Source organism: Amphiprion ocellaris, chromosome 12, assembly GCF_022539595.1.
Source record: "Amphiprion ocellaris isolate individual 3 ecotype Okinawa chromosome 12, ASM2253959v1, whole genome shotgun sequence".
NCBI lineage: Eukaryota > Metazoa > Chordata > Actinopteri > Pomacentridae > Amphiprion > Amphiprion ocellaris.
Window position 1 is genome coordinate 18,161,722 of NC_072777.1, and position 13,332 is coordinate 18,175,053.

At 39.4% G+C, this 13,332-nt stretch overlaps 1 protein-coding gene across 23 annotated transcripts in view; it reads right to left on the reverse strand.

Annotated features, from left to right (window-relative positions):
• Positions 1-13,332, reverse strand: part of ptprk (protein tyrosine phosphatase receptor type K) — a 121,414-nt gene that overhangs the window by 39,036 nt on the left and 69,046 nt on the right. For all 23 annotated transcript variants that reach the window (XM_055015829.1, XM_055015830.1, XM_055015825.1 and 20 more), the window contains 2 exons: positions 10,336-10,448; positions 9,506-9,686 (listed from right to left, as the gene is read on the reverse strand). In XM_055015829.1, the coding sequence (XP_054871804.1) occupies positions 9,506-9,686; positions 10,336-10,448 (294 nt within the window). The remainder of the gene's footprint in view (positions 1-9,505; positions 9,687-10,335; positions 10,449-13,332) is intronic.

Genomic DNA, 13,332 nt, shown 5'->3' on the forward strand with positions numbered 1-13,332 from the left:
ACTTGGGATTTTTTTGTATCCACTCCTCAGCTTTTGCTTTTCAGTTCTCTTTTACAGTGTTGCCTGGAGTGTTCTTTTGCATTCATTGGGGTAGTTATAGCTAGGAGTACTGATTCACCCATGATACAGGTCTCTTTATACTACAGTCACTTAAGACACAATTATTGTACTCAGATGACCACCAATGAGTTGTACCTGTGCTGAATTAGGTAAATCACTCCATTGGGGTGAATACTTGTGCAATCATTTTATTTTACATGTTATATCCAAAAAGCAAGATTAAATTGACCATGATTCAATGCTGAAAAGCAGTAAAAAGGGAAAACCTAAAAGAGGGGTAAATGCTTTTTATAGCAATGCTCCAGATCAAAATGATATGCGACCAAAATGGTCGCATTTGTGTGTGTCTGACAATCATCAGGCTGATTTGGAGACACTCCAGTCATCAAGGGCATCTACTGTGTTACCTATTGGAGTTGAAAATAGTACTTTTTCTTCCTCATTGGCTCAGTCAGTCCATCCCCATCTGACTTGTGAAACATTCCATTTTGGTGTTGTAAAATAAGTTAAAAAAAGGTCAGACTCAGACACACCTGAAGGTAAAGAGTGCAGGTGCAGGCAGGGAGATCACCACTATGTCAGTTCAACAGAAAAAGTAGTTCAGTACCCAGAAAGTGAAGAGGAGTGAAGAGGTGACCAGTCTATAGGATTTTTTTTTTATTAAAGGAAGCGATAAACATATTTTTAGAATAAAATATTTTACAAATTCCAAGTTTCGAATCAGTAAAAATCTTGTAAAACTCAATTTTGAAAGCACAGTGGCTTGGTGGTTAGCACTTTTGCCTCGCAGCTAGAAGATTCCCAGTTCACGTCCTGGGATCTTTCTGCATGGAGTTTGCATGTTCTCCTTGTGCATGCCTGGGTTTTCTCCGGGTACTCCAGCTTCCTCACAGTCCAAAAACATGCTGAGGTTGATTGGTAACTCCAAACTGTCCGTAGGTGTGAAAGTGATTGTTTGTCTGTATATGTAGCACTGTGATAGACTGGTGACCTGTCCAGGATGCCTCCTGCCTTCACCCTAAGTCAGCTGGTATAGGCATACCAGTGCTACTACTGAAAAAATTAGTCTGGAGCCCTGTACACGCACTGCAATTTCACTTGACATTTGTAATCGGTCTGTCTTCTGTTGGCATTTCTTCTTTCATCAATGGTAATGCTGTAACCCATTTGCTTCCATAAGTTTTTTTTTTTTTTTTTGTTTAGGATTTTCAAATAAAAACAGCTCACCTTAAATATAGACACAAGCCTCTTCCTAACCTTCTTTGTCTTGGTCAGTGTTTTTACCCCGGTCTTCCTCTCTCAGAGGAGACAACACAAGGACACAAACTTGTTGCTTCTCCTGACAACCCATTATCTGCCTGTCACTCTCACACACATCCATAGAAAGTCACATACACATGCACTCTCACAATTGGTTATTACCCAAATACACACATGCACTTTAGATTGTGGCAGAATCAAGATTAAATCTGGGCAGAGCATGCATAGCTGTGTGTGTTTCTGTGTGCATGCATGGTAGCTCATCTCCAAAAAATGTCTCATGATAAAAATTCACTGTCACACACTGAGCTTCAAGCAATATGCAAACATGCCAAGATTTGCTAAGTTGTTCAGATATAAATATCTTGTTAATAAAGTGATGCACAGACAGAACATGAGGAATAAAGACAAAGGATGGAGAGGAAGGAAGTTATTCAGGTAATTGTCGGCAGTGCAAATATTATTGCTGAAAAGTGTGTGTGCATGTGTGTTAATAGCTGAGAGGTCAGAGCCTTTAATTTTTACTTCGACCTGTTATTTGGATGGTTGACATTTAAATTGAGCAAAAAGAGACCCACTGCTGTCTCTGTCTCTCCCTGTATTTCTGACTCTTCCTCACTTGTCTCAGTCCTTTCTTTTTTGTTAGGGTTACACACAACACATGCACGCCCGCACGCACGCACACACACACACACACACACACACACACACACACACACACACACACACACACACACACACACGGCAATAATTTGTATTGATTTCAGGATCTCCTGATGCTAAAACTGCAGCGAGATAGTCTTAAACGTGGTATTAAAACAAAACATGTGACTAGCACACAGACAAACATACACACTCACACACACGCACACACGCACGCACGCACACACACACACACACACATACCCCTCCTGACTCATAATAATGCATCGCCGCTTAACTTTGTCTATTTGCTGTAAGTAATGAAAACATGTAGAGAGCAAGGTAGACGGAAAATGATAAAATAAGAGAGAAAGAAAGAAAGAAAGAAAGAAAGAAAGCAAAGGAGTCACGAGGGCAAAGAGAACAACACAGAAATTGAAAAAAGAAGAGTGTAAAAACAAAGCAATGTGTGGAAAAATAAAACTGGGTCTGGAGGGAGCAAGAGACAGATAAAGGGAAGACAGAGAGAGAGGGAGAGAGAGAAATATGAGGGAGGGAAAGAAAGAGAGGTGGAACAGGGAGAAACAATAACTAGTTTGGAATGCGGCCAGAGCCAAGCAGGACCAAGTCCAACAGCAAACCACAGACGCTGTCTCGTCCCTTTCCCCTCCTTCAATAGACAGACAAACGGCTGGATTCATGTTGGAACTGAAGGGCTTTGTTCTCCACAGATGGAGCTTTGAAAACAACAACAATACCAATAAACACCAACAATAACAGCAAGGACTGAAAGCTTCATATCAGCAAAATCCAGAGGTTAGAATTAAGGAACAGAAAACAAAAGCAAAGAAAATGAAACTAAATGAAATAGAATTGCACTGAAGGCACCAAAACCATGCCCTCAACATAAAGCATTTGGAAGAGCCAACAAATCCATGCTATAAAACCATGGAGGGAAGAAAAGGAAGCTTAAGAAAAAGCAGAGAATAAAAAAGAGGAAAGGGGAGAGGATAGGAGCGGGTGAAACAGGAAAGGTTGACAGGAGACGCAGCTAAATCCGAGTTAATCTGTCCAATTAGTTCCTGGTAATCCCACCACTGTCATGAGGAAGACAAATGAAACTCTATCCATTCTTACTCTAATTTCTTTCTGCATGTATCTGCCTCTTTCTAGGCCAGATTTAAGTACATAAAATGTTTTAATTTGCACTGCACCATCTTTTCAATTTGCATTTGCAAGTTACATGGAATTTGATCATTATTTGCCAATGCAGAGGCTAATTACGAAAGCAGCAACTAAGGCATTTAGAGCCTAAGAACACTATCCATACAGTGCAGTCAGTGGTGGGAGTTTCAAATTTAGATGCTGAGTAAAAAAAATGAAAACAGGCCTTGCATGATAATCACATAGAAATCAATATGAGTAAAATTAAAAAACAAACAAACAAAAAAAATATTTAAAGAAATCAGAAAGGATTCATCAAGCAATCTTTTTAGGTTCTCAGGATGACACCTAAAAGGACAGCCAGACAAAACTTCCATCCATCAATCCATTATCTAGACACCGCTTAATCCTCATTAGGGTTGTGGAGGGGCTAGAATCTATTCCAGGTGATTTAGGATGAAGGCAGGGGACACCCTGGACAGGTCACCAGTCTATCACAGGACTACACATAGAGACAAACAAGCACGCTCACATTCACACCTATGGACAATTTAGAATAAACAATTAACCTCAAGGGTTGCACAGTGGCTTGGTGCTTAGCATTTTCGCCTTGCAACTAGAAGATCCCCGGTTCGCGTTGTGGCCTTCCTGGGATCTTTCTGCATGGAGTTTGCATGTTCTCCCTGTGCATGCGTGGGTTTTCTCCGGGTACTCTGGCTTCCTCCCACAGTCATAAAATATACTGAGGTTAATTGATTATTCTAAATTGCCCGTAGGTGTGAATGCGAATGTGATTGTCTCTATATGTAGCCCTGTGACCAAAGCATGTGACACATACTGTATACACTTTCATTTTTGAAAAAAGATTACCAACCACGCCACCATTGTGACCTTTACAAACTGGTGGAATTCCTTTCGCTTTGCTGCAGCAACTGATTGGAATTCCCTCTACAAATATTCTCAAACTGTCAGCTCTGTACATGTTTAAGCAGAAGCTGCAGCAGACCCTAGCTGACTGCTACACATGCTGACTGTTTCTCAATGAATTGCTAGCATTAATCTAGGTTGTTTTTTAATCTCTAAACACTTTTGTGTCATTTTGTATATGTACTGTTTGTTTGTTTGTTAGCTTTCTTAATGCTGGGGCCTCTTGCCAAGTCATCACTGCAAAGGAGAAATTGTTCTCAACTGATCTTACTTGGTAAAATTTAGAAACAATAAAGTCATTTTATAAAACCAGCTTGGCAGTGTCATTTGTGGCCAACACTCTGCATACAAGAGCAATTAATACATCATGGGAGTGTTTATAGGTGCTGGATTAGAAAAAAAAAGTTTGTGTATAGTGGCAGGACATTGTGGCTCGACTACACGGCTAACGCTCATGAAAATATGGAACATACTACCCACTTAATATAAGTTGGCTGTTGATTGTGATCTCTTCACAGGATTGGTTTATACAAAAAACAGAAAATCATCAGACTTACTTGTATTTATCGAGACTGCAATCACTCTCACCTGCACGGAATTTTAGAGATAGTAATGCGCTTTTATGAAGAATATTTCTTTATTTTAATTCTTCCTTACATGCTCGCTGTAGTTAAAGGTGCTATGGGAATAAAATCACTGCTTAGCTGTTCATAGCTAAAGCTGTTCATTCCCCTAATTTTTTTTTTACGTCAAATAGGTCAAATGTGCCATTAGTATTATTTTTTAATATCTTTAAATGGAATTGCTCAATACATTTTCTATTAAATACAGATGAAGCTTATCAATGTAAATCTCACCCTGGCAAATAAGTGACATTTATGTAACCAAAATTTACTATAAATTACAAACTATCACTGAAAAACTGACTGACTCTGAAACACGCATATCCTGTGACTGTAAATGCTTTGGCAGCTCTTTTAAGGGCCTGACCCTTTAAGTGTTGGACTGCTGACTGTAAATGTGTATATATGTGTGTGTCTGCGTCCACATATACAAAGAAGCCCGTATGATATATTGTGTATGTACATCTGTGTTTGTGTGTTTGGAAATGTGTGTTTTGTAATTCTATTCTTTCATAAATCCAACTGATGCTGAGTTTGTGCAACACAGGAGAAATACTGTGACTCGCCTGGACTGTGCGTGTGTCTCTTCTGTGTGCTCATGTCAGTGTAGCTGTGGTTTGTGTGTGTGTGTGTGTGTGTGTGTGTGTGTGTGTGTGTGTGTGTGTGTGCTTGCGTGCGCGTGCGTGCGTGCGTGCGTGCGTGTGTGTGCCTAACCTGCCATGACCAAGAGGTTTTCAGCAGAAAATTCAGGATTTGGATTAAAAGCTACTTCATCACTTTCTTCTGTCACACACACACACACACACACACACACACACACACACACACACACACACACACACACACACACACACACACACACACAGGCACACATGCACGCACGCACGCACACACAAACTCTTCACTTCAAGTTGATTATTTTTCACCCTTCAGACAAGAGCAATACATCACCACAGAAGAAAAATCGAGAAAAGTTGGAGAGGGGAGACAGGGGGAGCATGAAAAAGAAGCAGAGATAGAAAAGAAAAAATGCAAAGGAAGAGATGAAAACAGACATGAGGACAAAGGAAGATAGGAGAAAAAGAAATGAAAACCCTCCTGTCATCATATGAATTGCTCAGCAGTGTGTGCAATGTCTCCTTAATATTTTATTAACTTTATTGGTTTTTAATTAACCAGTGTTTCATGTGGTGGCATGGTTGGGCTTATGCCTGATGTTTGTGCACATATTTTCCTGTGTGCGTGTGTGTGCATGTCTTCATTATATTAAACTAAATATTCAGTAAACTACAGGTGGCAGGATCAGACAAACCTAACCAAACAGAAAACGCAAAGGAGTCATTACCATTTAAATAACATTTCTACCCCATGTCTACGTGTATGCCTCACTCACACAACAAACACACACACACACACACACCCAAAATCCAACTCCAAGGGTGTGTGTGGATGACCTCAGTCACACTGGAAACAGGTTAGGAAGATGTCACTGACATAAAAATGGAGTCAGCAGAACACACTGAAAAGATCTACTTAGTTTAATTACCTTGTGATGTCTATGTATATTTCATTGCATATTAAATGCATATAGTTTAAGGCAGTGGTTCCCAACCTGTTTGGCTTGGAGCCCCCACTATAAGCTGCACCCCAGCCCCAGCGCCCCACCCTCCCACCCACCACCACCACATAAGTACACTACAAAACATAAGAGGGAAGTTATTGAATTGTATTACTAATAGAAAATTCCCTAAAATTACAAAAAATATTTTATATCAAACCAAGAGTTCAAGAGTTGTACTATGACGAGGAGGAGAGTTTATGGCTGCAGTAAATTTGGTGACACTACAATGCATAAGAGTTAAGTTATTGATTTTTTTTTTAACTAAAAAAATCCTAAAATTGTGAAAAAAAAAAAAAAAAAAACTTAATATCAAACCAAGAGTTGTAGTATGACCAGCAGGAGTCAGTTGCTGGCTGCAGTAAATTTGTTGAATATTTGTGTCTCTTCGCTGTTTGCAGCGGTTTTGCATTTTGCAGACGGTCCCTGTTCACTTGTCGCACAGCCGGCTGCTCATAGACACCAATGTTATTTCTGCAGCTTGAAAGACAGCTACCTTTGATTAAACTGGGCTTGTAGCACATTGTCTACCTTACAACGATGGAAAAGAGGCATCGTTTATGTTTACACAACGTATATTTAATGAGTTATTGATGCCGGAAGTCCGAATCTGTGAATATCTTTCCGACTTTACCGAACTGTGTTTTGTTTCCTGACGTCGCTGTAATTCACTGGCTTCATGCTGTCATTTGCGAGCATTTCACCACAAATAACAGAATTCTGTCTTGTCCTTTAATAAAACCAAATTTAAGGTAACTCTCGAGGTATAGCCGGAGTTTTTAGGTACTAATGAATCTTCACCCGTTTTGTGTTTTTCAGACACCGTTTCCGTCAGTAATTTTCTAACTGCACACAGACTAATGAATCGGGATGAACTAGAGCCAACCTGAGGAAAGACCGAATAAATGTGTTTTTAAAATGTTTCATAAGTAGACTTGTGATGACACAGTGAGTCTGTTACTCTGATTTTATCCAGAATGTAAAAATCTATTTTTTATAACATCACAGCCTCAGAGCAGACAAAGCTTCACGGCCCCCCTCAGATCTCTGGCGCCCTCCTTGGGGGGGCGCGGACCCCAGGTTGGGAACCACTGGTTTAAGGAACTGTGCTCAATTAATGTAGCATTGTGTTTAGGATTAGAATTTTATGTAATCTGCTTCTCTTATAATCTTCGTCCACACAATTTCATGGTCTAAAAACACAGATGATGCTGAGTCTCTCACCACTCAAGCAATACACTTTTGCACAAGGGCCTGACTATCAACCATCCATCCATCCATCCATCCATCCATTATCTACACACCACTTAATCCTCATTAGGGTCACGGGGGGCAGGAGCGTCAGCTGATTAGGGTGAAGGCAGGGGACACGCTGGACAGGTCACCAGTCTATCACAGGGCTACAACACAGAGCATGTCAGCGTGTTTTTGGACTGTAGGAGGAAGTCGGAGTACCCAGAGAAAACCCACACATGCACAGTAAGCATATGTAAGCTCCACGTAGAAAGATCCTGGGAAGGTGGGGACACGAACCGGGGATCCTCTAGCTGCAAGGTGAAAGTGCTAAGCACCAAGCCACTGTGTAGCCAGATTCTGACTGAAATGAAACATCTAATCATGCTAGATTTTTTAGCTATATCAAAATGCCATGTTTCTTTTTTTTAAGTGGTTCCGAATGTTTGTCAAGAGCAAATCTGTCTTTTTCTGGTTTGTTTCAAAAAGCCTGTTCCAATGGAACCAGGGTCGAACAATCTCACCCATTGATATAGAACATTAAAGTACATTATTTGTTCATGCTGCACTGTTAGTCTCTAGAATAGGTTTAATTCATGACTACATGTCAGGAAATCCCTTTGATGATCATGAAAGTTTAATGATTTGTTCCTAGAATTGGTACACTATTTAAAAAAAAACTGATACTATACAGATATATACAGAATGAGCAGATTTGATTTTCCAAATTCATAACCCTATTTCCCTGCTTTGGTATTTTATCAGTGTATTATGTAGATTACAATGAGTTAACAAATTTAACATGAATGTGTTGCAGCTTGAATGAGGAAAAGAAGATTAATTTCCTTTTCCTGTCAAACAGGAAACTGTCCAATACATGAGTCGCCTGAACAAGTCTATGACTTCCTCTCTGTCAATAAACACTGATGCACGCATCCATTCACCCCCCCCCCCCCCCCCCCCACACACACACACACACACACACACACACACGCGCACCCACACAGTTTGGCAGGCAGACATCAGTCAGCCCCTGTGGTTATGAGTTTTCATCTCTCTTTCATTTTCATTCTCCAGTTTCATCATTCTCTTGCCTCTTGCACTCTCTCGCCCCACTCCTATTCTCTCCTCTCTTTCTTCCCAGCCTTATTGTTTTTCATCACCTCTCCATCGCTCCCTCATTCTCTTTCTCATTCAAGCTCATTGCTTTTATTTCTGTCTCTTTCTCTCTCATATCAACCCTCTCTGGCTTGCTCCGTCTCTCTCCCTTAGGCTAGCTGTGTTTATATTTCAGTCGTTTATTTCTACAAATGTCAGACAGTGTTTCTGCCCTCCGTCTATTGATCCACAGAGAGCGAAAGAGATGGGGAGAGAGAGGCAAGGAAAAAGGGGGAAAGACACCAACAAGGAATGACGCAGAAAGACAGATGTATAGAAGGAGGAATGGGCAATATGAGAGAATGAAGGACTAGCAGAGAGAAAGGAGGAATGAGCTGAGAGAATGGAAAAAAGCAGGATAAAACAAGATAAAAGGTGAAGAGTCTCCAGTATTTAATCTCTTTCTCTCAGATCACTGAGAAATGAAAGACTAACTCAGACTCTCCCCGTCTTTCTTCTCCATTTCTATCCCTCGCTGCACCTCACCTCTTCCTGTCTGCCTATTGTACAAATATTATACGACCTACTAAAATATAGATATATACATAGATAATATACAACAGTTGATGGAAGGATCAATACATAACCAGACTGGCTAGAAAAACTATGTGCACAAGAAGACTTCACTGAAGTCAGGCTGTCTACGTTTTTTGTGCAAAAATCTTGTTTTTTGCTTTCTTTAAAATCAACATACATGCTTTCCAACCACCACAAGATCGAGATTCCATCGAAGGGTATCTTAATTGTATGCTTTTGGTAACCAGAAAACCAACTAATTGAGTCATAACACCCTTATGTTGAGAAGCTGTCGATGTCCTACCTGCACATTTGGTCCGAGTAATGAGTGGGGGCCCAGGCTTGCCTGTCCCTCCTTCTCCTGGTCGGGTTAGTAACACTCTGATCTCGTACTCTGTGTCTGGGTCAAGGTGCCATAACTTGTAGTTAGGAGAGTTCACAGCGTGAGTCTCAGTCCAGCTGCCTGACGTCATACGGTACTCAACCTGTTAGGAAGATCCACAGATTACAATGTCCAGTATTAATCTGAGATCATGCTCAGTATCAAAGTCAATGTCAGACTGTGATCTAAGAATATTATACTTTTTGTGACTGAAAAATGCATATAGCTTCATTAATATTTGTATGCAGTATTTAGAAATGACAAATTATACACACACTTAAATAAATAGTACATCATAACATTGTTCACAGTTTGAAAATTCCAGAAATTACTCGCACTTCTAAATCAACATATTATATTTAATTTGTTGATCTGATCATACATTAACTTTGGAAGTAGCCAGGCTAACTGTTTCTGTCCTGGTATGCTTACAGCCTGCTGGCTCTAGCTTAATATTTACCAAGAGTAGTATTAACTTCTGATCTATCTCTCAGCAAGAAGGGAAACAAATGTATTTTCTAAAATGTTGAACTTTTCCTTCAACATATATGTTATTTAGAAGCAATTCTATTTCACTGTTTTCATGTAAAAGAATAAATAGTAATTGTTGTGGTCTCTAATTGCCACTGCTTGAAAACCAAAACTATATTTAATATTAACATCAATAGTTTGCTGCCCTGATTAACAACATTACAAAGCTGTAACATAGAAGTTCTTGCTTAAAAGCACTCAGCATCTCATAAAGAACATACCTCTTTTAGTATTATCGGTCCATCTCCAAATATGGAGTTTGCGTTGAGCTGAATTAGCAAGTACGTAGGGCCGACGCCAAGGAGCTGAGGTGGGGCAATGGGGTGCGGAGGCTCTGAGAAGAGAAAACAATGAACACGATCATAAAAGATGGTTTCAGCAAGTGTCGACCATAGCTGCCAATACTTTGAGACCTTTACAGACAAATAATATGTAAATTTTCTGACTTTATCAATCTGTAAAAATACTACCTTGACATAAATGTTTCTTATTCAGGGAAGACAGTATGCACAGAAAGAGTCTAATGCTGGTGCAATATCATGAACTGGGTATGAGAAAAGAAAGAGCATGAGGGACATTAGCAACTTCTCTTCTAGCAAAACCTCTCATAAATTTTCTCCTGTATTCTGCAGGAGAGAAAAGGTCAGAGGCTAGAGGCCAAACTCTTAGTATGTTCTGTCTGTCAAGCTGCTATTGGGATTTGTACGCTTATTTAGTCATGAAGACTTCGTGTTACACAGGCATCACATGAATGCAAAAGTGCACATATAAAGGGGCCATGTAGCCATTGGGTCTACGGTATTCTAATATTCAGTTTATTTTATTATCAGCTAACATTGTTTTATCTAACAGGTTTCTTCATGTACATCTCATTTCTACAGCTTTAGCAAAGGAATTGGTAAAGAACAATTGTCTTTACCTACCTGAATCAGATTGCACTTTATAAAAAAAAATGGCATTTAATTAACATCTATCCATTTTCTATACACCACTTAATCCTCTGAGCTGGAATCTATCCCTGCTGATTAAGGACAAATTCAGGGCACACCCTGGACAGATCCACAGTCCAACACAGGGCCACACAGAGACAGACAACCAAACGGACAATTAAAAATCACTAATTAACCAATCAGAGCACCCGGTGAGAACACGCAAACTCCACACAGAAAGATCCCAGGCCAAGATTTGAACCTAGGACCCTGATCAAATGAAATGTTAAATATTAAAACAACCAGTTGATTTTACAAATTAAACACAGTATACTGTTTTCATAATGTCTTGAAGTTCATCTCAGTATTAAAGCTCTCAGTGAATACGTTGTGTGTGTACACGTCCATTAATATGAATGATGTGTGACAGGTCAGTGAGATCAGAGCCAACTGTCACATGTCGGTGATTGACAGGCCAAAAGCACACGCAACTTAAAACACAGTGCATCAAAGATTTATCTACTAGACACATATACACACATAGATCAACACATGAATTAATCACTGTCCACACACACACACACACACACACACACACACGCACACTGTGATCTGTCTCACATACAGTAAATCATACAGATCTGATCTCAACATTGCTATCTGTCTGAGTATAGAAAAATGTGTTGTTTTTTGCAATCCAGCTTTAATCACACCATATCAAAGCATGCATTATCTAAATTAAATGTGTGTGCTTGAGTGTTACTGAGTATGTTTCTCCATTAATAGTTATACTTTGCATACTGTCACCTCTTTTTTTAAAAAACTGAGTATGTGTTGGCTGTGTGCTGAATGTGTCTGTCAGAGAGGTGCATGCTGGGAAGTGTCTTTTTAGCAACAGAGGAAACACTGAAGTTTGACAGCATATGCACATGTGCAAAAACAGACACATAAATTGACACACACACACACACACACGAGTGCATGTGCACACACACACACACATGAACAGGCAGACGGGTTTGAATCCAGATAATGAATGTTGAAGTGACTTCAGAAAACCAACAACGTCAACAACATGTCAGCTTGCAATTCCATCAAATAAACAAAGTAAACAACTTGATGATGAACAGATAAAGAAATAAAATGAAAACACACGGATACATTTTTTTAAGAACACTAAACACTAGATTTATTTATTTGTAGCTGATGTACTAACTTAACTACATGTTTGTGTGTTATTTAAAAATCGACTGAATATCTAAAAGATAAATAAGAGACAGAAAAATGAAACGATGAGAGATGTAAGTAGGTCATTTTGTGACTCCAGAGAAAAAAAACAAGAGCTGGAATGGATTCACACATTAGATTTTCTTCTTTATTTGTTCTATTGCTTGTCGTTTGTACAGTTGACCTAAAAAATATAACAAATCATCAGTGCTGTTCTTGCAATATTTTGCAGTGTGTTTGCTGCCATCATTTTTATTATTAATCACACGTATTCTCATCGTTTTTTTCAGTTTTTAGGTCAAATGGAAATGATAATAAAAAAACAAATCAACACTGGGAAAACTTCAAATGTGTGTGTCAATTCCAACCAAACCTGTCTGTATGAATAATTTGTTTTTAGTGTCATTCATTTTATTCTCTAATACTGAAAAAAAGTAAGCCACCGAAAGACATTTTCTTTAAAAATGTAATTAAAAAACATTAAGACAGGCAGACAGGTTGGAATAAGGAAAGATAAGAAGAAAAAGGGCAAACAGATATTTCATTGGTGACTGGTGCCCACTATGCATGTTCCTCTTTATTGTCCATTGTCAACAACGTTGTCAATAAAGTTTAACTTTAACAAACTCCTCTTGACATCACTCGGGAACTCACTGGAAGACATCTGGCCTCCACAACAACAGAACAGTCTGAATGTGAGTGTGCAAGTATATGTGTGTTTCAGTTGCATCAACAGCCAACAATCGTAGGTTCCATGATGCCGAAGCTCTACCTGGCACTATTACTAAAGCGTGTGTGCACATGTACATGTCAAAGCATTAAGCAAGTAGAGAAGGACATTTTAGAAGAGGACCATTCCAAGTTAAAGACAGCTGTATGAATTCTATTCAGTCGTGTGTGCTCATAGGTCCAAAACATGTGTGTATGTATTCGTGTGTGACAGTAATATTGCAGGAGATTTTTAGGCCATGGGTTGTGTATAATGCAAGCTGGCATGGTAATGTATGTGTGTGCCTGCTTGTGCTTGTGTGTGTGTGTGTGTACGTGTGCGTGTGTGTGTGT